General features: G+C 46.1%; 1 protein-coding gene and 1 non-coding gene across 6 annotated transcripts in view; both read right to left on the bottom strand.

Annotated features, from left to right (window-relative positions):
* The window catches only part of Ldlrad3 (low density lipoprotein receptor class A domain containing 3), a 252219-nt gene that overhangs the window by 170862 nt on the left and 57252 nt on the right, over window positions 1-24105 (bottom strand). For 4 of the 5 annotated variants that reach the window (XM_013075005.3, XM_021264343.2, XM_021264356.2 and 1 more), the window contains exon 2: window positions 4126-4272. In XM_013075005.3, coding sequence (XP_012930459.3) covers window positions 4126-4272 — 147 coding nt within the window. Of the gene's footprint in view, window positions 1-4125; window positions 4273-17884; window positions 18008-24105 lie in introns of all 5 variants that reach the window. The other variant, XM_021264353.2, reaches the window with a different exon arrangement.
* On the bottom strand, window positions 308-414 carry LOC147829552 (U6 spliceosomal RNA). The gene has a single exon (XR_015449038.1). It is a non-coding gene; the product is annotated as a U6 spliceosomal RNA (small nuclear RNA).

Here is a 24105-nt window from a genome sequence, read left to right as displayed (position 1 = left end):
GGACCAAGGGGCAAATGGATTATCACTCTGTGGCTCAGTTTCCTTGTCAGGAGATGAGACGGTTCCTTTCCAATCGGGCTCTTCTGACAACCTAATGAGTTAATAAAATGTAAAGTGCCTGGTATAATGTGGCCCAAAGGTAGCTCAGGTAGGTACACATGATCACTGTCCTCACAATCTGCTTTCATGGAGCGTTGACGTTTTTCAAAAATGTATCTCTATTCTTTTTTTGGTACCGGGGATCGAACTCTGGTCCTTGTGCTTGTGAGGCAGGCGGAGGAACCACTGAGCTAAATCCCCAGCCCAAAAAAATATGGAACGCTTCACGAATTTGCGTGTCATCCTTGCGCAGGGGCCATGCTAATCTTCTCTGTACTGTTCCAATTTTAGTATATGTGCTGCTGAAGCGAGCACTCTATTCTTTTTATGAAAGAAAGAAAACAGGGAAAGAAAAGAGAGAGGAGGGGAGGAGAGGAGAGGAAAGGGAAGGACAATACAGGAAGGAAGGGAAGATAGGAAGAAAGAAGGGAGGGAGGGAGGGAAGGAGATTTGGGTAAAATGATTACTTAGTTCAATTTACTAAGCAAGAACAGAAATGCACTTGAAGTATCCTAAAATGATTCTCTTCTCAAAACTTAGAAGAGAGGTTCCCCAGATGCACAAGGCAGAAAATTTTAAGAGTTAACAAAGTTAGATATTAACTGTAGTCCATTAATAGATATTTTGCAAGGGAATACAACTAGTACACAGAGGCATGGGAAAACATTCAACCTTAGTAACTGAAAAAACCAGAAAATTAAGATACATGAATGGGTTTCAACTATTAAATTAACCTGGAAAAAACGTTTTCTTAAATATATTACTCAGTGCTGCCAAGACTAAAATAAAGTCCCAGTTTTTAATGGTTGCCAGTGAGGGCAAAAAAGTGCAGCCCTTTAGCAAAACAAGCGAGTAGGCTGTGTGCACAGCCAGAAACAGCTCCCAGGGCCTTTGGGTCTGGCCTCTCGTTACTGAGAATCCAGCCCAAGGACAGTTCTCAAAATGGGGCAAGTCAGGTCCTTCCTCACCTTCACAAGAGTCAACATTATTTCCAGGAGTCGAAACCTGGAAACCAGATGGGTGGAGCTCCGTGGTGAGCCCTTGCCTAGCCTGTAAAAGGCCCTGGCTTCCATCCATAGCACAGCAGGAAGGAAAAAAAAAAGATGAATGCTGAATAATAAATAATAGTGTAATGAGTGAACTATAGTGTACCAAATTAATGGACTATTATCTAGGCATTAAAAATGGTAGAAAACTTTAAAAACAGAAAAAAAAAAGTTAGCATGTTGAAATGTTACATGGAAAAAATCGAAATGTAAAAACTACATAACCATGACAATTATAACTGGGAAAGAGCCAGAATGCAAGCTTCCAAGATGCTAATGTGTGATGCCTTTGTTTTTCTCCTCTCCTTTCCCCCAATCTGTACAATATGTAATTTAATTACCTTACGATAAAACCTCTTCCTGTCTTCTGAAAACTTTTCGCCTGTGTAGACATAAAAGAGCTGCTCAATGGCCCATGTCCCACCTAGAGACACCTCTCCCAGCCCTTCCTTGCCCATTAGAAAGGGCCAGAATTTGTTCTCTTTTTTTGAGGGGGGGGAGTACCAGGGATCGAACTCAGGTCCTTGCGCTTGCGCAGCAGGCAGCGAAACCACTGAGCTAAATCCCCGGCCCCACTCTCTCTTTTTTTAAGCCCGAGGTACACAATGCAATCCCTCTCCGAGGTGAGAGCACTGGCCGCCTTCACCTTCATCCCCAGAAACACCCACTTGTCCCAAAGAATCAGAGAAAAGACTCCGGAGTAAGTCACACAGTCTATCCATCTCCCTTGCAGGTGGCATGAATCCTACCCTGGCTGCCCCAGAATATCTGTGCAAAGATGGTGCAGATGGTCACCTCACGGACACCCTGATGAAGACGACATAACAGTTCATCTTTACCAGCCACTTATTGGGCTGTAGGCAGACACTGTGCTGTACGCTTCATGTGCTTTTTAAAGCTTCGTTCACAGCAAGTGCCGAAGTGTTCTCACTTTGAAGAGGAAATTGAGGTATTAGGGAATCCTTCAACCCTCTCGATGGCTAAGGTTTAGCACATTCTAGAAACTTTCCCAAGCACACTCAGCCACCTAAAGAGAGAGAAGAGGCTCAGATATGGACACTGATAGTCTTTTCCATGGCTTACATTGTCGATTCCCAGAGTGGAACAGGGAATACACTGAAAATGAAAGTGGAATTTCTGTTAGAAAAGGGACTTTTTCTTTTCCCTATACTGTCTAATCTTTCTAGTGTTCTGGTTTCGCAATTTAAACAAAAAAGGGAAGGGGCAACAGAGAAGAGGTTAATGCATGTATTTGTATGTATGTATGGTTTTTTAAATGATGTTTTGATCAAAAGACTAAATAAATGCCAGTCAAGTTTCTACTACCCTTCGGGGCAAGTGACAGGGTGAGGACAGATAAGAAGGAGCCTGTATCCAACAAAACCAAACAGCTCCAGGCAGCTGTGGGCACCATCCATGTCCCTAACATTCTGTCTCCATTCCCTCTTCCAGTTTAAGCAGGAATTCTAAAATCACAGGGCTGTGCCGACAGAGGGCAGAGAATGTTACAGGAGTTACCAATATCACGTAGCTGTTGTAGACAAAACTGGGAATGCAACTTAGGTTTGACTCCTCCTCCTGCATTCCTTCACAAACTTCTCCTGGCCAAATATTCCCTTTTAACTAATGATTGTCACATTAACTGGAGTTCAAAAACACACCTTGGCCCAAAAAAGGCAGGTCCACAGGTTCACATACAGTACTTGTACAGTGTTTAGTAATCCTTAAAACTAGACAGATGATAGGGCTCATCTGGAACTCAAATGAGAAATTTTAAATTTCTAGCCATTTTGAAGCCATGTTAGAAACAGGGAAAAGTTACTTTTCAAAAGAAATTTTGCAAAAAAAGGAACAGTATTATGTCTAGTGGTCTATTCAGAAAAATTCCATATGATAAACAAAATGGAATATTCTCACCCCCAAACAATGCTATCTCCAAAACTTTTCTGAGGACCAGGAGCAGGCCTGGGGGCTATTGGGCCCCCCAGGCAGGCCAGAGCCAGGCCAGGAGGGACAGATCTGGTGGCAAGGAGCATCTGGCTCCTGTGGGTGGGCTCCAACCCCAGTGCTCCTTCCTGTGCATCATCAGACTGGGCCTCAAATCCCCATAACAGCTATGTTAAAAGTTCAAGTTGTCCTGTTCTCAGCCATTTCCTCAGCTGTCTTCCAGAGAGACATCAGGTTCAGAGCCAGAACGCACAGTCCTCTTGTCAGAGAGGCCACATGGCCTGGTTCCCAAAGTGCACGAAGGAGCCAAGAGCTACTGTCCACGATGTGGCCCCAAGTCACCCTAGAGTGAGCCTGTGGCCAACATGCATGGTGCTTCCCACCGGCCAGTTGCTCAAGGGGATGACCCATGGCCAGGCTCATTCTGCAGAGACAGATGGGGGTGGGGGAGAGGAGCTGACTCCATGGGGCAAGGAGCGTGGCCACTTGATGCACTAAGTCCCTGACTCACATGCCAGGTGCGCCTTATAGATTATCCCCAATCAGCAAAGAAAAGAGGCTGGGGAAGCTCCCACTTCACGCTGGATACTCGACATGATGCTGGACCTTTCTAAATTATCAAGGAAACAACACAATGAACCACAAGCAAGGAGGTCAACAGCACAGAGAGCCCTAGGTTCAATGCTAAGTCTGCTGCTTGCTTGTCCTGACCTGAGACATTGCAGCCATATGACCTCAGGGATTCTCAGATGGCTCCTACATAAGCAAAAGTGACAGCAGTACCCCAGGAAGTGGAGTCTCTAGGGAGAATGCTCTGCTCTCCCAGCTGTGGCTTCCACCAACAACACCCATTTCCGTACAGATCATGCTACTCTGGGTCACGGGGACAGAATGGACAGGCTAGGACTGCTGGACAGAGGCCCAAGCCCCCCCGCATGCAACAAACAGTGTGCAAGGTGAAAGCCAGATGGGACCCCCGCCTTCCACTGGGGATCAGCTGAGCCCTGCCCGCAGCCCGGCGCCAGGCACTCACGGCACTCCTTCTCGTCACTCTTGTCGAAGCAGTCAGGCAGCCCGTCGCACTGCCAGGAGCCCGGGATGCAGCGCCCGTTGCTACACATGAAGTTGCCTGGAATGTTGCACTCGTTGGTGAAGTTGTTCCCAGGGAGCAGCTGGCTCTCTGTTGGAGAGAGGGGACAGGGGTCAGAAGACACCACATCAGCAGCCCAGCTGAAATGGCACCGGTGAGAGCCCCAGTAGTTGGCTCTGCCCCTCTTGGCCTCAGTTTCCCCACTTGCCAAATGGACGAAGACCTGCCTCACCCCCTGCTAGGGATCCCGAGAGGGCTAACTGGAGAAATTAAGGAAAGCACTTATGTGCCTGACACAAAACAGGTGCCCAAAACTGACTTTTGGGCTGGGGAATGTAGCTTAAGTGCGAGGCCCTGAATTCAATTCCTGGTTGAAAGAAATTTTTTTGACTTTTTTTTCCTACCAAAAAGATTGCATATAAAATCCAAATGTTCTTTTCTAGTCAGCAGCAATGGGTAAAAAGTAAAGTTCCAGACAGAAGTGCACACCGGACTCCTGGATCTTGACAGGCCATAGACTTGCAGTCCCTACAAGCACAGAGTCCCTGAATTGGGTTGAGTTGGCAGGAAAACCCGGAGATCGTTTCCCTCTGGGAAACTGGATGCCCAGATCTACAAACCCACCTGCCTGAGTTCCTATGGGGAGGAAAGGCCGAGAGGAAACGTGAACTCAGGCCTTCTAACCCCCAAGAGGCTGCCCTCGGCACTCCCCCCACCTGCCAACAGTTCCAAGGCTTAGAACCAGGCTCCAAGGTTCAGGTTCAGTGCCCAGAACAGAGTCATAAAGTGCCAAGGCCGCCACCCAAACTCCCCTTGGTCGAGAGAGCAAACAGGAAGCTGGAACAATGGCAAGTTGGGGAGGAGAGCGGAACTCATCCCCTCTAAATCCTGGGAGCAGATTTTCCAGGGAGCCAGGTTCAGATCAATCTCATCAGCCTGAGCCAATGTGGTCAGTGGCTGGGAGGTAAGAAATCATTTGGAAATAAGAGTCTTAGGGGAAAAGGAGGAAAGAAGAGACCAGTCTTTCGGTACACACAGCTCCGGGGCTCCCTTCTGAGTCATTCAGTAAGCGTTTATTGGGCCTTTGTGACCAAACACTTGTGCTGTGTGCAAGACAGGCATAGCTAGGGCTCCTTCTTTCAGGCTGGAAAGACACACATGCACTCTAAAGATTTTACTGCCACGGCTGTAAAGAGAAATGAGCTTCTAGACCTGCCTGGAGGTGAGAGAGGGAGAGAAGAGCCCAGGGTCCTCTTTCTCAAGATTTGCCAAACAGAAGCATCTTTAAATGTCAATACTGAAGATCCCTCACCACATCCCTTTCTTGCCATTCTCCTTTCTATGTGCTATTTCTTTCACCTGGGATACACTTCTACTCACTGGGTCTCCTGGAAAATCCCCCCACACCCTTCAGTGATCAACTTCTCCACTGCCTTCCCTCTGAAGTGTTCCTTGGCTTCTCCAAGCACAGGTAAGCACATACTCTGTGGTCTGGTGATGCTACTATCGGGGTGATACTAAAAATAATTTATAACTGGAACAAGTAGGCAAGGACCAATGGGAATGGACACAGGCGTAGGAAAGCAGCACCACACCAGCTCTGGTGCCATGGATATTCCTGGTAGACCATCTGCCACACTGCGCTGGATCTGTAGCACACATGCATGTCTCCCTGCTGAAGTGAGCTGTCACACACAGCTCACTGGAGGACTCAGAAGAGAAGCTACAGCAGGGGGCGCCACTCTGCCCAATTGCTCACATCCAAACCTTAGAAATCTTCCTTGTTCCTTATTCTGTCACCCCTACAAATGGCTAGCCATCAAGTCTCCATCGCTCAAGCCCAAGCAACTGCTGCCCCTAACTAGGATCACTGCCTGCCACAACCTGCCAGCTTGGCTTCCCTGGCTCCCGTCATGCCCTAGTCCAATCCATTCTCCCTTCTCGTGGCCAGAAAGGTATTTCTAAACAGCAAATCGATCATGACATTTCATTACTTTAAAAAGCTGTTGAAAGCTCCCCAGTGTTCTCATGGGGAAAATTCAAGGGAACCAAGGCCGACTCCAGGAGAGAGATGGTGTTTGCAGAGGATGTGGATGGACATACAGAGATGAAAGGTAAGGCTCCGTCAGGCCTAGGAATCAGGGTCAGCTAAGAGGTGGTGCAGGAAGGCCCGGCCCAGGGGTGGAGGGGTCTGAAATAGAAAAGCATGTATCTCTGACTGTTAGGAATTGCAATGTATTGTGCTACCATTTCTCCTATTCTATCACCCAATCAGACATCAGTAATCAGTTATGGTATCTTGCTCCATTGAGCCCAGACTCAACATCAGACTTCCTCTGAAGTGATTCCAGAAAGTCACCATCAACACCAAGATGAACAGAAAACCATTCACTATGTGATTCGCAACGTGATGCTGGAGGGGGTGTGACAGGAAGGAGCCTAGAAAGGGGCAGCCAGGTGCAGAATCCTAGCCAGACACCAAATGCTCAGCCCAGGACACCCACACACACCAGCTGTTCCAGAACAACTGCTCCCCACATCACCAGCAAGCAGGGAACTCTTTGGGGCTGCGGAATGCAGGACTGTCGCTCTGTTTTGCTTGGAAATCACTTGCGCTTGCTGTTGTAGATCTAGCTCCTTGAAGGCAAACCCCCTGGAAAAGTCACTACAACTGTGAAGTCTTGTTCTGATAAACAGATTTCCAGAAGCAGAAAATTGGCCAGATTAGATTGTAAAGTGCTTGCTCTGAGAGTCAATAAGGCTGCTGGCACACGGACTTGACAAATGAATGGGAGGATGCAGAGACTAAACACCATGTCCGTTACACACAGGTGGCCCTGCCAGCCACGGGCACCCGAGCCTGGTGAGTGATAACCGAAAGGCACATTCTTTCCAGCCTTCTGAGCAACTCCATTATGCATGCAGGGGGCACACAGCCGGGTGCTTTAGGGAAATGACAACCTCATCAAACTTAAAAACATTAGAGGAAACCAAGCATAGAGAAGTTAAATCTGGTGAATTCTGTCATCAAAACCTTCCTCAACCCCATCCACTTTGCCTCATTAAACTGGCACCACCCAATCCAAGCCACCATTATCTCTTGCCCCCTTTCAACCAGAGGTTCTGGAAAGAAGGCAGTTTTGTGCACCAGTGAGCATTCGTCAGTGTTTGGAGACATTTCTGTGTCATGATGTGATGGGGTGGTACTAGCATTTAGGAGGCAAAGGGCAAGAATGCTGCTGAGCATCCTGCAGAGCACAGGTCAGCACCCAAAACACAGGCCCACCCAGCCCCAAATGCCAACAGCACCGAAATGGAGAAATCTGACTTCAACCAACTGCTAACACTTCTCATCCTTTCCTTCTGGGTCCTTCTCTTCACAAGGTCTGAGATTTTTAAATGTAACTGATAAAATCTAAAACTCGCACTGGTTTGCAAAGTCCAGCATGATTCCTCCCCTGTCCATTTCTGCAACTTCTCCTGGAATACTCTCCTCGATCCCACCAACGTCTCGCCTGCTGTGAGGCCTCCAAATGTGCTGCCTGTCAACCTCCAGGAGTCCTGATTTTGTCCTCCCAAAATGTGTTATGTGAAAGTCCTATGCCTATGCATGCAGGGGGCACACAGCCAGGTGCTTTAGGGAAATGACAACCTCATCAAACTCGTATTTAAAGACAGGATCTCGTATTTAAAGGCAGGATCTGCAGAGCGCCAAGGAAGTGAAAATGAGGTCAAGAATGCCCTCTAGTTCGGTAGGACTGAAGTCCTTAAAAGAAAGATTAGGACACCAACAGGTACAGATGGAAGAACAGGCGAACACACAGGGAGGAGACACCACCTAGAAGGCAAGGACAGAGCCCTCAGAAGAAACCAACCCTGCCAATATTTTGATCTCAGACTTGCCACCTTCAACACTGTGGCCCAATCAGCTCCCACAGCTCCCGTTGCTTCAGCCCCGCCCACCACCACCACCACCATATTCCAGGAGCCCCAGCAATCTAATGCAGCTAGCTAAGCAGGCCCCTTACACCTCAGCTTAAGTCACTATGTCTGGGTCCCTGCACGGACACCCAAGCTAATGCTGGTCCCCTTGTCTTTCACTCTTGGTCACTTTCTGTGTTTTCCTTTATCCTAATTTGTATTCATAGGTCTGCCTGCACCATCTCCCAATAACACAGAAGGCTCCATGCAGGCAGAGAGGCCCTGTGTAATTAAGCTGTATCTCAGGCACCTGTTACTCCACAGGTCCCCAACAAACATCTGTGACCATCCAAAAACCAAGTGTTGCATTACTAACTTATTCCCCAGCCCCAGACCTTTCCTTGGAAAGTTCCACCCACCCTTGCCCCAGGGCCCTAGTATGTGAGTGGGATGTGCACATATGTGGTTAAAACTGGGGGACACGGTGGGTATCTGGACGTGTACAAGTAAATTACTACCCTGTCTGCTTTAAAAGAAGTTAGAAATCTTTTTAACTCAACAGCAGGACTTCCTAGTGGCTTATGTATCCCATCTCAGTGTCATGGGACACATTCAGAATCCAAAATAGACAAACATTAGCACGAAGCTGGCTAGCTGGAGTTTCTCCTCCTTCCTTCTTTTTTTCATTAAGCTGAAAAATGAAAGAGTTGCCCATTTTCACTGCAACACATCACTTCCTTAAAATAACTATACCATCTGTACCAAGAATGAGGGAAAAAGGACAAATCCAAGTCCTCCCCCATTGGACAAAGGCAAAAAGCCTGCTATAGCAGCTTCTTCCAAAATCTCCAGCATCCACAAATTTACACTTGACAAGGGGGCCAAAAGGGAGGCAACTACCAAAACTCCCACAGCTGCTAGGTTCCACCGGAATCATTCAGGAACACAGTTAGTGATGTGGATTTCTCCAGCTGAGAAATGGGAATTCTATACCACCAGCTGGTGTCCTCTGGATTCTCTCCCTCAGCTCATCTCCCTCTCTCTCTAGGGAAACCCCTGTCATGCTGCCCTACGGAACTGACATCTGCAACCCATCAACGGGCCCTGCTTTCTGATTTCTGCCCTACAGCCTTCATTCTTGTCCTTTGCTCCCTGACAATCGGGTCTGTAGGCTCAGTGAAGAGCAAAGCAAGACACAAAGACATACCCATGTTCAGACACTCATCCGGCTTAGCGTTCAATTTTGCAGATCTTAAACAGAGCTTCCCAAAAACCTCTCCAGAGAATGAACAACCTTGCCTAGGGCTTGAAGCCAACCTCCTTAGTGTTATGAGGCCACTGAAAAACACGTTTTCCCTGTGACTTGCTTCTTGAAACACACACACACACACACACACACAAATGCACAAGCCACCCACAGGCACAGGTAAGGCCACCTAGTGTGCTAGTCTGCATGATTTGTTTGTGAACATTGCCAGAAAATCCCCAAAGGTCCCTTTGACTCTAGACTGCTCCAAATGGTGGCATCCATATGGGATGGAACAAGAGACATCTGTCCTGTTTATTTCTTTCCAGGGCCACTTCGTTCTCATCAAACACATTACTTCATGCTAGATGTCAGCTATGGGGAGCATTCTGGCTGTCACCAAGAAGGAAGCAATCATTCAAGGATGTCTGAGTCTGGGACAAGGATGTGCCTCTGGCTCTAAGCACTTGAGCCCATCCAGTCTGGACTCTGCGCTGTGAGCTCCTTCCACTAATCCCTGCCTCCGTTTACCCACCTATTCAAGGAAGCTACAACCCAGAGAAATTGCTAGCAAGAGATAAAAGGACCCCTGGGTTCAGGCCAGAACTGCTGACCCTTGATATTTACAGATTTCATATTCACACTGTCCATGATCCTGAAGGGAAATCTGGCAGCACAAACAATTTATGGATGGAACAACCCACCTTAGTGATGGTGAGCCAGCCTAGCTATCTGCTCAGCTTCAGCACACCACACAGCTTATGGCGTGCCTCTCACACAGTGAGATGCAGCAAGCGTTACAAAATGATCGATGCTTTGTTTCCTTCCTATAAAACAAGTTAGCAAAGGGAGCCAATGGCTAATATTAATGAAGCAAGCGAAGAGAAAGCAAAGAGGTTTAGGAAAAGGACAGTTTTTCACCAGGAGATAGCTTTATAAATTATTTTTCTCCCGTATTTATAGCCTCATTAAGGGCCTGAAGCTGTTACTTACATTTTTTAGTTATGCTTCATTGCATTTCATGAGGCAAATTATGTCAGAATGGCGTTCATGTAGTGGGCATCTAGAGAGCCATGGGGACACAGCCCTTCTGGGGCCAAGGTCCCCAGATCGGGGCCTGACAGAAGCACTGGAAGATGCTGTTCATCACGACACCAACCTACAGGGTGAGCCCTGCCTAACCTGTTCCCACCCCTCCATCCGCATCCCTCGGGCTCCCTTCAACACCCCTCAACAAGCTGATTATTACTGACTCCTCACTAGGGAAGACCTAACATTGATTGAAAACACACACGGCAGGAGTTTAACATCAGCTCTTCTTCATTTCTTACAGGAGCCCCATGAAATGGATGCCCTGCCCATTTTTGCCAAGGGAGAAACGGAATGAAGAAGAAATTTGCCCAAGGTCACAAAGCTAGAATAGATCAGCAAAGAGCCAGAGGGTAAATGCAGCTGCTGTGCGGGTCAAGAGGCAAATGAAGGATACCATGCACGTAGCTACATAAGAGGAAAAATAATATCCCACAGAATGTCTATTGGTGAAATTCAAAATATTGTCATAATGATGGAGAATAATTTCCTGTAATACAGGCCTACCATGAAAAATAATGGAATTTTTCCAGGGGGTGATAATTAACATTATCACTTAATTGAGGTTCAAAGTTAGTGTTCCCTATCATCAAAAGCTATTGCAAATGATAGGGATTTCTTTTCCTGACCATCCAAATGTGTGAAATCCATTCTCAGCTTGGAGAGTGTCTAAAAACAGGTGGTGGGCTGGCTGTAGTCCACTTGCCAACCAACTCTTATGCCGTAAGACAGTAGATCTGTGTGAAGTAAGAAATGACAAAGGTGTCCAGTCCAAGGCGCTTCCTCCCTGTCCTAGCACACCCAGCACACTGAAATGAGCCTGTTGTTCACTGGCTGCTCTGCTCACCGTGGAAGGGACCATGGCTGTCCTGTGCCCTGTGTCTCAGCAACTACAGAGGCCGGGCACCTGAAGACTCTCTACACACGAATGACGTCTGAATGGGAGAAGAACACAATCTGCTGGCCCCTAAGCACCTGTCCAGTTCTGGCCCTCTTAAAGTCTGAGAATTTGTCTAAACCTACCTTGAACCCATTTATACTTTGTGTTCAAAACACAATGGATTTGGCACCTGCCTGTAATTCCAGCATGGGGGCGAGGGGAGGCAGGAGGATTCCCAATCCAGCTGAGCCTCAGTAACTTACCAACTTGGGAGGCTCTGTCTCAAAAAAGAATAAAATGGGCTGGGAATGTAAGTGAGTGTGAAGGCCCTGGGTTCAATCCCCAGTACTGCAAAGAAAAACCAAAACAGATCAATGGAGGTTGGAAGACTGGCACATAAGTGAAGATCTTCTACAGGTCCTCTAGCACCCTCTCTTCACTGGCATCCACATCCTCTCCAAGGGCAAGCTGAAGGTCAGGAATGGGGGGAACCCAGAGTAGCAGTACCCATGCCAACCTGGCCCTGTGACTTCCGCTTGTCCAGTTCCCAGCAGCAGCCTCAGCAGGAGAGTAGCAAAACTAAGCTGAAGGGGAGGAAACAGGATAGCTTTATGACCAGTTTTATCAGCCAGGCGATAAGCTAGGCTTAAGAGAGGGCCAATCAACACAGCACCTCAGGAGCTCTCAGAAACAGCCATGGGGTCAAGAAGGAGGATTGTGCTGCAAGCCCAAGTTCAGCCCATGTGACCAGGACAAGGGCAACCATTTCCACAGTCACTGGGAATCGTTCTGCAGCCAGCCCCAGGCTCCAAACAGATGTCCCCTGGCAGAGCAGGCGCGGAAAATACCACTGCCAACCAGGGAATAGCCCAGAAAAGTAAAATGATCCTCAAGCATATCTTTATGAGCTCAGGAAGGATTTCTGAAATACGACTCAACAAAAGCACTGAGTATAAAGGAAAAGACTGATAAATACAGCTCCATTAAAAACTGAAAGTGCTAGTCATCAATAGATGCTAAAAACAAAGGTCAAAGATAAGCCACTGACTAGAAGATGACAGCTGCCACATATACAATCCACAAAGTGTCCACATCTAGAAGTTTCCTATCAAAGTATGTAAGAAAACACAGGCAATCCAAAAATGAAAAATAAAAAAGGACAAAGCCCAGGAATAGGTACTTCCACTGATGAAGAAACTTGAATAGCCACTTCATAGGAACTCAGCCTCATTTATAATCAAAGAGGGATTAATGGAACAAGGAAGCTCTCTTTCATACCCCTTACAAGTTGTAAAAATTTGAAGCCTGACATTCACAAGTGGAGATGAGATGAGGAGGAACAGGAACTGACAGCCTGCCCGGGGTGGAGGAACTCTGAAGAGCCACTCAGCAACTCCTGATGGAGTTGAGGATGCTCTCGAACTCTGACCCTGCCAGTCCTCTTCTGGGACTCAGCTGAGGCTGGGGACAAACATGCTCTGTACCCAGGATGACAGCAAGAGAACTTCACTGTGACACTGATGCCACACACAACTGTAAGACAACTAAATGTTCATCAAAAGGAGGGAAAATGGAGCATATTCACACAATGGTACCCAGGATTTTCACTGAATGAACCAGAGTGGCATAAATCACCATACTCTGAGACACTCTGAGAAACCTGATGCTGAGTCAAAAGCAAGTTGCAGGATAGCACCTACATTAAACTAGAAACCATGCTATTTTAATGGATGCCTACAGGTATAAAAGTAGTTTTTAATGTATAGGAAAGATAAGTTCCAAATTCAGGACTGTCGGGAGCAATTCTACATAATTTTAGGGAAAAATCATTTCACAATTAAATCGCCATTAAGGCGTAGTTTTCCCACCTACAGGCCAGCTATGGCATGTCGAGACTTAATTCCGTTTTCACCTCTGGGCACAGCTAAAACACCAATGGTCTGGTGATGCTGTGGTGTTCCAGGGCAAGATTACACCTCCTGAAGACAACCTGGAGAGGAACAAAATCTTCATCTGCATATTCCTCATTGTTCTGGGGTTATGGCCACCACCTTCTGAGTCTTCTACTATATTTGTTTCTCCCCATGTACCCAATAAAGGTGCGGCAAGCTTGGGATCTTTCATCTTTGTTGCCTAGAACAGCACTGATGAGGCCCAAAGCTCAGTTTCTTCTCTAAGTCTCATTTCTGTCTGGATATTACCTAATTCGCCTTGTGCTGTCATGGCTCACAGGAGACTAGGACTCCATTCAAAGGTTCTAGTAACGTCCCCTTTCGCTGTTCCCTACACAGGACAATGGCAAATGGGATCAGAGAGGGTGACACTGAACTTTGACTGTAAGAAATCTGCCTTTAAACAATTTGAAACAAGCATGGCAAAAGATTAGAATGCACTGGACCCAGGTGGTAGGCACACAAGCTTGATTAGTGTTATTCTTGGTGACTTTTCTCTTTCCTTTTTTTAAAAAAGAGGTTTCACTGGGTCAGGGATTTGGCTCGGTGGTGCCACCACCTGCCTTGAAAGTGCGAGGTCCCGAGTTCAATCCCCTGTACTAAGAAAGAAAGAAAGAAAGAAAGAAAGAAAGAAAGAAAGAAAGAAAGAAAGAAAGAGAGAAAGAAAGGCAGGCAGGCTATTTTGCCATTTTAAAAAAAGGTTTCATTAATAAAATTCATTAGAAAGAATAAAAATTACAGCTGGGTGTGGGGGTTCACACCTGCAATCCCAGAACTGTGGGAGGCTTAGACAGGACTCTGAATGTGAGGCCAGCCTGGGAAATTTAGCAACTTAGCAAGACCCTGTCTCAAAATAAAAAATTAAAAAAAGGCTGAGAATGTAGCTCAGTGCAAAGGCCCTGAGTTCAACCCCCAGTTCCACAGAAAAAGATAAAAGAAAAGTTACAATAGCAGTTTAGAAAAATCTATAGAAGACATATGGAACCATTTATCACTAATGTTCTAAGCTTCAAAACCCCCTCAACTGTAAAGGAATGAGAGATACAAGGGGCCGAGTGTTCACAGTGGAAAAGAGCAAACGCAAGGGTGTTCATCTGGGAGACAACATCTATTGTGAACTCTTTTCATTTTCTGAAAGGCAGCAACAGTTGCAGGGTAAAAGCGGATTGTGGGGGAAAAATAAATATATAAGATAAATTCACCACCCAACTTATTAAACCACGACATTCCAAAAATACAAATAGCAAGGCCTAACCACCAGGCCAGACACTCTACATACTGACTCCCTTCAGGAGAAGCCAGGGTTGGAAAAGTCAGAGCAAAGCAGTCTTCCCTAGAATAGTGGCAATGGGGACCAGCTGGCTTCGACCTAGTGGATTAGCCCTCTGTAGATCATCCCTAGGAATCTCTAAGGGCAGCTAAACCATAAACAGGAACCCACCCTCCAAGCAATGTGGTTTCACAGAAGGTCAAAAGAAAAGACACATGGGACTCGTCAACAGGATTTGGGAGAAACTGCTTCACTATCCTGGTCCTCAGTTTCCCTGTGTGTCCATTAAGGCATTTCTAGATGACATCCACATTCCTTTTGCATTCTCAACTCATTCATCCTTTTTTTCTGAGGACACACAGCTATAGCAGGGCAACACACACCACCTGCCGATCCTAGCTACAGTGAATACACATCGCCATTAATGGCCCTGAAAGCCCTCCCCCTCGTTTTCAACACTCTTAACCCAACATTCTTGCCACTTTCTGAAGCAAGAAAATGGTACTTTTGGAAGTCCCCCTTCATGTTTTAAATGAAAAATACAGTAGATATGCTGCCTAGTGCCATCCAACAGAAAGGCAAGCTTGCAAAAAACATTACAACATGTCCTCATCCACCTTATTCACCAGATCTGGCACCGTACAACTTCTGGCTCTTCTCCAAAATCAAAATGACCTTGAGAGGTCATGCATCAAGGTCATGCATCAAGGTCATGCATCAAGGCAGCCATGACCGAGCATTCATGAAAGAGGACTTCTAAAATTGCTTCAGAAAGTGGAAAGAAAGATGGGAGAAGTGTGTTTGAAGCCAGGGGGAATATTGTGAGGGAGATTAATGGCAATGTCTTTCATAATAATAAACTTTTAAAAATTAAATGTTCATCATATGGTTTCTTTAGTGTGTCCAACCATGCCTGAGGTTTACACGTAGAACTTCCTCTAAAGAGCCAAAAACACCCCTGCAAGGCAGGTGGGTGAGAGGAGCCAGAACTTACCACCTTGGCAAAAGGCTGACTGGAGGTGGCCAAAGAAGCCAGGTCCCCAGCTCAGCACGACACTCAGTTCTGGCCTCCTGCTGTCCATCTGGTGACAGTGGATCCCACTCCCCCTATAGAGAGAGAAAATATCTCCAAAAGACCAAGAATCAGACCTGCCTCCCATTGCCTACAGATTTAAGAGCCTCTCCGGGTGACTTCTATTAGCCACAATCTTCCATCATGTCTCAGCAAATGAACAACTGTTTGGCTTATCATTTCCGATTAGGTCAGGAACTCTGCCAGAGAAATCAAAAATGCCAAGCAAGGCAGGGGAATGCATACTAACGGGGGCATCTTTTAAAGTTTTCTTAAGTAGCTTAATCCATTAAACTGGTCCATCCTGCTTCCACAGTCTGCTCACGTGAACACCTTCCCACCACGCTGAGCCAACGACAGTTCTTCCATCAGGAGGAATTAGTTGACATCTTAAGCAAACGATGCTGGTACATCTAGCAAGTGACAGAGGGAAGCAGTATTTACCATTGGAATCCGCGCTTTAGCATGCATGTCTGAACCACTGAAGCTTTTGGAGCTCTGGAGTGAGCAATTTACCTTTGCAAGAAATTTGTCAGATTTGGTAAAAATCAAAGGAATAACACTGTGTGCACGAACCTGGCTGGGTTTCCCAGATTGTGGAGGGTAGTTTACATTGTCCAGAAAACAAAGAAAGTTTAAAAACTTAAAGAGGGATTAGAGAGCTCTTCTCAATTCCAATCAGCATGAGACCCCAGGAACTAGGAATTCCAGTTCTATGCCTTCCAATCTCGGTAATGAATGACTTTAACCACTGGTGCCTCAGTTTCTTCATCTACAAAACAGAAATGGCTGGACACAGCCCGGACAAGTTCCCAGGTGTAGTCAATGGGCAGTTTAGTCTATTTTGGTATTGGAGCTACACAATCCCAGGCCTGAAACATCAGAAGTCTCACTGCACATCAGACACACCAGAAAACCTTTTAAGGGGAAAAAAAATACTACAAATTCAACATTTTATGACAGCACACAGATAGAGGCCATAAGATTAACTAGGGCTCATTTCTTAAAGGTATTATTATGCACTGTTAAAAAGATACTGTTATATAAAACCCAGTGTAATGTAGATACATAATATGTCATTTCACGAGGCATACCATTATAATGTAGCTACATGATTAATAATTAGAGGAAGAGTGATCCGAACTGTAAAGGATCCACCCCAAACTGAATACAATAGAATCATACAGGGTGAGATGAGAGAGCAGAAGGGAAATGATTTTTCAATAAATTCAATAACGAGCCCCACGGTGGGGCTCCATGTCCTCCTGTTTCTGTGTGGCTCCATGCTAATGCGTATGGCGGCTCAATACCAAGATGCTGGCAAGAAGTCAAAGGCTCAGTGAACACTGAAAGCAGGATGAACTTTTCAATAGGTTTCACCCCTGCAGACTGCAAGCTCTCCAATCCCAGGATGTGTGGCTGAGTCCACACTCCTCGCTCTCCTACATCTGTCCTTACCAAGTGACCAGTGGCCTCCCAAGCTTCCCGATCACTCAATCCAGAGGCTACTTTCCCGTCTTTACCTTCCACCCAATTCCGCTGCGTTGGGCCAATGGGATCTCTCCCTCCTTCTGAAACTCCCCTACCATGGCCTCCCCAGCAGTGCGCTCCTGTTCCCTTGCCTCCCCTCCACAATGACTCTCCAATCATCCCTACTCAGCCACCTTGGAGGCCTATGTCTCAAGTTTTGCTCCCACCTGCAGGAGCAAGGTGAATAAGCTCCTTGGGTAAGCTACTTGGCCATTATGAGGTTCAAACTTCCACAATCCACAGCCTCACCATTCCATCCCCACCACCAAAGACAGTTCCATCCTCAGCACAAACTGAGCATGGTGAAACCAAGTTCTAAACTTGGTCCTCTTGCATCACTTGGTACTCGGTTAGCAGAATCACCAGCTGCCCCTCTCCCTCGCCCCCGTCCACTTCAGTGTCAGTCAAGTTCCCACAGGCATCCTTCTTCTCCATCCTATCCTTATGCACATCCTTCTTTCACCTGTTTTGCACTAATGCGACCTCAATGGGCACCATGGTTCCAGTCTTGGCGTGTAACAGGCATCCTTCACAAAGTTATGGGGCAAATCTGGCCACGTCACATTGTTTCGAATTTTCCCATGGCTTCCTGCCCCATGAAGAGTAGGGTCAGAGTTCTTGGGTCAGCTCAAGAGTCGCTGATTGTCGCAACCAGCCACCTCCTCCAGCAGTTTCTTCCTCAGTCCCACAGGAGAATGAACACACACCCCACCCTGGACTTCTCAACATAACTTATGCAAACCTCTCTCTTCATGCTCCAGAAATTTCGGATGTGTGCCTGTCTTTCTCCACGAGCTCAGAGCAGCTTTTACACTAGAGAAGGAAACGTGTCTTCATGTAGCTCGGGGTCCAGACAGGAGGCTTGCTGAAAGGGAGGGTGAGAGGGAGAGATCGATGACCGTGTGGGTAGAAGGACAAACATAAGGGCAGTTGCTTCCTCAAGTTTTATATTATGAAAAACATGTCACTAAACATTCTGTGGATTATTCCTGCAAGTTTTGATTATTCCTCAATCCTATGGACAGGACACACTTGTACACAGTTTAAGATTTATGAAACTAAAACACGTTTCTTCACACTCAGCTAATAAGTTGATCCAAGCCTGCTTATTAAAAAAAAATAGAGAGGGGCAGGAAGAAAAGATTTTCTTTTTGGTACTGGGGATCGAACTCAGCACCTTGCACTTGTGAGGCAGGTGCTGGATCCACTGAGCTAAATCCCTCGCCCAACAAAAGATATTTTTAATTCACATTATTACTCTCTTTCCTAAGAAATCCATAGATGCAGGGATTTTTCTATGAAGTGATCTTCACCTCTGGATTTAATTTAGTGCACACGAATAATTCTTCATGGCTCACGGTAAAAATTCAAATGTAGCCCAACTCCAGAATGCAACCTCAGCAGGTAAGAGCTTGCCTCCAGAACTCTTGGGTACAAAAGCTTCATTTATGATGACATCCACTCTTAGCACTGTCCTGCCCACAGGACAAACCCAACCTTCTGTGAGGACCCATTCTCCCGGAGCCAGCTCACAAGAAGTCATGGTCAGGTATACCTTGGGATGGGGAGGAGAGCGAGCACCAGGCGCACCAGTGATGGAGACCCAGACAGTCGGCCCTCCATCTGCATTTTGCGTTGGTTTAGGGCTTCTGGGTCAAGGCTACAGGTCTGCATCCACAGAGAGGTCGCTGGCCCCTCTCCCTGAGGTAAATCTCAAACATCAGCACACTACTCTTGGCCTTTATTTGTTTCTCTCTGTATCCAGGGAGGAGTAACAGCTGCAGCACCGTGGCATTTGGGGCTCAGATTCTCATCCAGAGCAGGCAAAGACGGTAAGGTAGCCTGGCAGGAATGAAGGGTCTGCCCCTGTCATCCGTGCCCATGGGAGCGCAGCTGCCCCCATTCCTGGCATCTTGGCACCGTCTGAACTAACAGCCCAGGCTGTTTACCAGTATGGTAGGCGGCAACTCTCCACAAGGTCTGGATGAGAAGAGAAGAACACTGGCTCCTTGGGAACCTGCCAAGAGAGTTCAGGGAGCAGGACTGATGTAGGCAGTGCCAGCGGAATAAAGAAACATAATGACCCAGAAATGCCAGCGCAGCCCCAGAGTCTCCCCCACTCCCTGGGTCGCACATGACACGAGAGACCAGTTCTTCAGAAATTCTAGGCAAGGAATCCGGGTTTTCGCTGCACACCCACAATAATCAGATCTGACAGGCTCCCGCCCTGCCTGGCAGGGCTCACTTTCCACCTCATGCCACGATCCACCTCGGGCTGCAGAAATGATAATGCATTTACAGGCAGCCAGGACTCTCTAGCCAGGAGAAAAAACTTCAGCTAATTAAATAAAAACAAAGCAGAAAACCAAAGCCTTCAACTTACGCCAAAAAGAAGGGCAACTTGATCTTTTATGGAGCTTAAGAGCTAGGAATGCCAATGATTTTCTTCTCCTAAATGCGTCTTTTAAAACAATTCCCCGTGTCCCTAATTAGAACTCTTTTTACAAAACAATGGGAAAATTGAAAACAAACCAAAAGAAAAATGGAAAGGGAAGTAAATAATCATGGTGAAAACAATAAGACAACTAATAAACAAAACAAAAAAAGCACAACCTCACTAGTAGGTAAACTTAAGGCAAGTATAAATGCCATTTTTAAAAAACAATATGGTTGGCAAAAGTTAAAAAGATGGTGAATTCGAGAGTTAGAATGAGTATGAGGGGAAAAAAGGCCTTCCTGCCCTACTGGTGGGAGTGTAAATTGGTATAACATCCCTGGAATCATCTAACAAAAGAAAAAAAAAAAAACATATGTGTTACGATCTATGACGAGCTTACCTCTGGATCCGCTGGTTCTGTTTGTAGAACTCTCCTTAGGAATATATATGTGACGTGCCAAAAGATTCACCTAGAAGGGAGTGTTTTGTTCTGTTCCTCTGACAGTATTATTTGTAAAAGCTCAAAACATAAAGAACTTAAATATCTAAGAAGGGTAGATGATTTCGTGTATCCATACTGGCACACAGGAGCCTTCAAAGAGAACCAGGAGCCAGAGCTTACTAAGGTTGGAGAATGTCTAGAAGACAGACGGAAGAAAAAGCACGTTGCAAAATGGGACACACGCGTTAGCCCATGTTGGTTTATCACTAGAGCTATGTGTTTTAATGTACATGCACCTATATTTACATTTCTATCTGCAAGGTCTTCAAGGAGATACTGAGAAGGACCCGAGAGGTCCTTTTGAAATGTGGGTATATTTTCTATTGGCACGTTTTCTTGGAAACCAATTACTTAAAATGTCACCCTAGTAATAAACACACTGGAGAATGTGAAGGAGCATCCAAGATGATTTGGAGGAGGAGCTAAACAACATTGTTCATAATCTACACACGTACACACACACACACTCAAGTGTGAGACTACACAAAGATACTGGTTCCTATAACCTTAAGAAAAGAAAACCCCAAAGGAAAAGGTCATCCTAATCAGCAAAACTGCAAAACAAAAAAAAGACAACGCATTCCTTAAAACCGGAGAGATCCAAGTTTGGGAGAAAAGTATTTGACATGGTTGTGGAACTAACAGGCCCAAATATTGGCTCAAACTAAAAAGGAAAACTGAATAGAAAATCATTTGGAGAAGCCTGTGGATGGCAGCTTCTTAATGAGTTATTACGGGAAATGACCCAAGGGCTGTATTCCCTTTCAGAACACAGCATAATCTAAAAGAGAGCTTATGAGTCTTTCACGCTCACACCTCTCTCTTGCTCAGCCCTGGGTCCCACAAGAGGCCCACAGCTTGGTGGCCAGGTTGGGAGGGGAGGGCAGGGGACTCTGATTCTGATGAAAAGATATAAATGTAATTCATTCTCTGTGGGGAATGCAGGGCACCTCTCCAAGACTCCCTTGCACGCCCTGGGAACCCACAATTACAGCCTACTCTGGACTCCTGTTTCCACGCTCCAGGTCTTCCAGGTGGCATCAGGCCATGATTTCTGCTGGAAGACAGAAGGGCTCATTCAAGGGTGCCCGGAGCAAGAATGCTGGAGTCTGGAGCCTAGGACTGGTGGGGCATGTGGACGCCAATTTTAGGGTAGTTCTCAAAACCCAAGTGGGTGGAGGGTCAAACTACAAGTCCCCTAGAAAAGGAAGAGGAAATGAGATGTTTTGAATGTTGAGTAAAAGGCACCAGACACTCTTGCCAGTTCAACTGAAAAAAAGTCACTGGTGATACTGGAAGTCAGGACAGTGGCGGGGGAGGGGGGGGTTGGCTCCTGGGGGGTCTAGGGTGTTAGCAGTGCTCTATTTCTTGATCTAAGCACTAATTTCCCCAGGTGTGTTGACCTCATGAAAATGCAGAGCTCTCCACTTAACATCTGTGCACTTTCATTATCTGTAGTAAATGTCTATAAAAAGTTTATTTAAAGAAAAAAATAAAACATGTTTTCGAACGCGCAGCTGGCTCACAAGCACTGTCTCCATCCACCCTCTGATGACGCTCTCCTTTCTTCCAGTCTGAGCCTGCAGTAAACTTAGTAGTCCAAGTCGCTCCTGCAGGTCACAATGTTGACAATGTGCTGGGGGACAGGCAGTGTGAAGAGGGGGAATGGCACGTCCAGGCTTTATTTGTAATCGATTCGCTCATTTTCCCCTAATACCTAAAACAGCCCTGCCCTTGTTCTCCAATGCTCAAAATGGCATCAGCCACGCCCCGATAAACCCCAAGCATGCAGACTGCTCAGGCCTGGCGCAAGGCTCTGTGGCCACATCTACTGAAGGACGGTTGGCTGAATACTCAGACTCCAGGGTGCATTTGGAAAAGTCAGCATGGCTGCTCTATTTTGTTCTTAAATGAGTCTGAACCACAAGGGGGGCCTGCCCTCCTGGAAACCCACTCCATCTCCAGTTACAACGAGCTCACTCCTCAAACTCAGTTCTGGGGTTACTCTTGGCTATCAGCAATCTCAGGGTGTCTTCACTGACCTTCCATACAGTTAATTTGGAGACTCCTCCTTCTTTTGTTCATTAAAAGCATTTTTTTCTTGGCCAGGGATTTAGCTCAGTGGTTTCGCCACCTGCTGCGCAAGCGCAAGGACCCTCGTTCGATCCCCGGTACCAAAAAAAAAAAAAAAAAGCATTTTTTCTTGCCTTGGGAAAAAAGAAAAATGTTAGATTTATAGCAAACCATCCAGAGATAATCTCTCACCTTAATGACTCTCAAAAAGACCAGGCCAGGTCACTACCACTACCCAGATGTTTGGGACAGGAGGCTCAATTCTAAGAAGGAAAAGGTGATCTCAAGTGATCAGTAAGGATTCTGCTCCCTCTGGATGGAGAGCAGGTGGGAAAGGCGGGCTCAGGCCAGGAAAGGTACTCAACCAAGGGGAGTCTTATGACTTTAAGAACACAATACTCTTGGGCCCCAGAGATTTAGCTCAGTGGTGCTGCTGCCTGCCTCGAAAGCACAAGGGCCTGAGTTCAATCCCCATACCAAAAAAAAAAAGAACACACAATACTCTGGCTCTAATTTATCTTTCTTTATAGCACAGTAGTACTCCATTGTGTATGAATACCACATTTTCTTTATCCATTCATCTGTTAAGATGTAAATTTGAGTTATTTGTAGGTAAATGGATCCACCTTGAAACTATGTTATTAAGTGAAATCAATCAGACACACAAGCTTAAATATAACATGGTTTCTCTCATATGAGAAACTCAAAGTATAAATAAATTAAAGAGCAAAATAAAAGACAGATAATAGGAAACAGGGAGATAGAGCTTTTGCAAATGGGAAAGGACAAAGAGATGCAGGAGGGGAAGGAGATGTAAAAAGAATTAAGATGCGGTCGGGGCCGGGGACTTAGCTCAGTGGTTCTGACACCTGCCTCACAAGCCCAAGGACCCGAGTTTGATCCCTGGTACCAAAAAAAAAAAAAAAAGAATTAGGATGTGTCATGTACATGTATCAACTACCCAGAATGAATGTAAACATTATATATCACAAACATGTACTAATAAAAAATTTTTTAAAAGAGCATTCTGGGACCATGGGTACCACTCATCTTCCCAGCCACTTCCTCAGCTCTACATAACAAAGGCCAGCATTTCCCGTACCACTGTCATGCACTTTTATTAAAGGTAAGATTGATGTGTAATATTGGTATTCAGCAGAGCAGTGCCCCCCCTTATGGCCAAGGGCTATGTCCGATCCTCAGCAGTGGCCAGAAGCCAGAGACAGCACCAAACCCTACACACAAACACTGCACTACCACAACAGCAGAGCTGGTAACTGCACTGGCTGTGAAGTGACTCGTGGGTGGGTAGTGCACACTGCATGTATACTCCTGGGGTGGGTAGCATATACAGTGTGGAGACTGCTAGGGCTCAGAAAAGGATTCTCTAAACTACACCACTTTGGGCTTCAAGGGGAGAGCCCTTGGGGAGAAGCAATGGAAAGGAAGGACTTTCTTGAAGTTCCCTATTTTCCTTAAGGGCAGATCTGCTAGGAAATACTCAATTATGAATCCTTTTGAGTTATCTCATTCCAGGAAAGAGATGCTCAAAGCAAGAAGTAGTTGACACAACGCCCAGAGCCCAGAAGAACTCTGTCCCAAGCTATTATGTGTTCTTCAGGGCCCATTCATCTCCCCTAAAAGTCACTTACTACCCCTACAACTGCCTACATCTCCCATTGCTGTCTCCCCCGTGAAGAAGGTACTTAAACTTGGGGCGCTCGCTTTCCATTCTTGAGATGGCTCGGAGCACACAATAAGCATGAGCTTCTATTCTGTTTCTCTATCATCAGTTCACTTCATCAGACTGAGTGAGCCAACCTTCAAGGGAGAGAGCGAAGGTTCTTTCATCTGTAATACTTGCTGGACAAATGAGAGATTCGTGTCCTCTGGGCAGGATGGAACAGGACAACACAAGATCATGTTACATAGAAAGGCACATGGTTTATAA

This window comes from Heterocephalus glaber, unplaced genomic scaffold (assembly GCF_053883595.1).
Source record: "Heterocephalus glaber isolate CG9 unplaced genomic scaffold, H.glaber_assembly_v1.0 deba00000594, whole genome shotgun sequence".
Classification (NCBI taxonomy): Eukaryota; Metazoa; Chordata; class Mammalia; order Rodentia; family Bathyergidae; genus Heterocephalus; species Heterocephalus glaber.
This window is presented reverse-complemented; position numbering and strand designations above follow the sequence as displayed.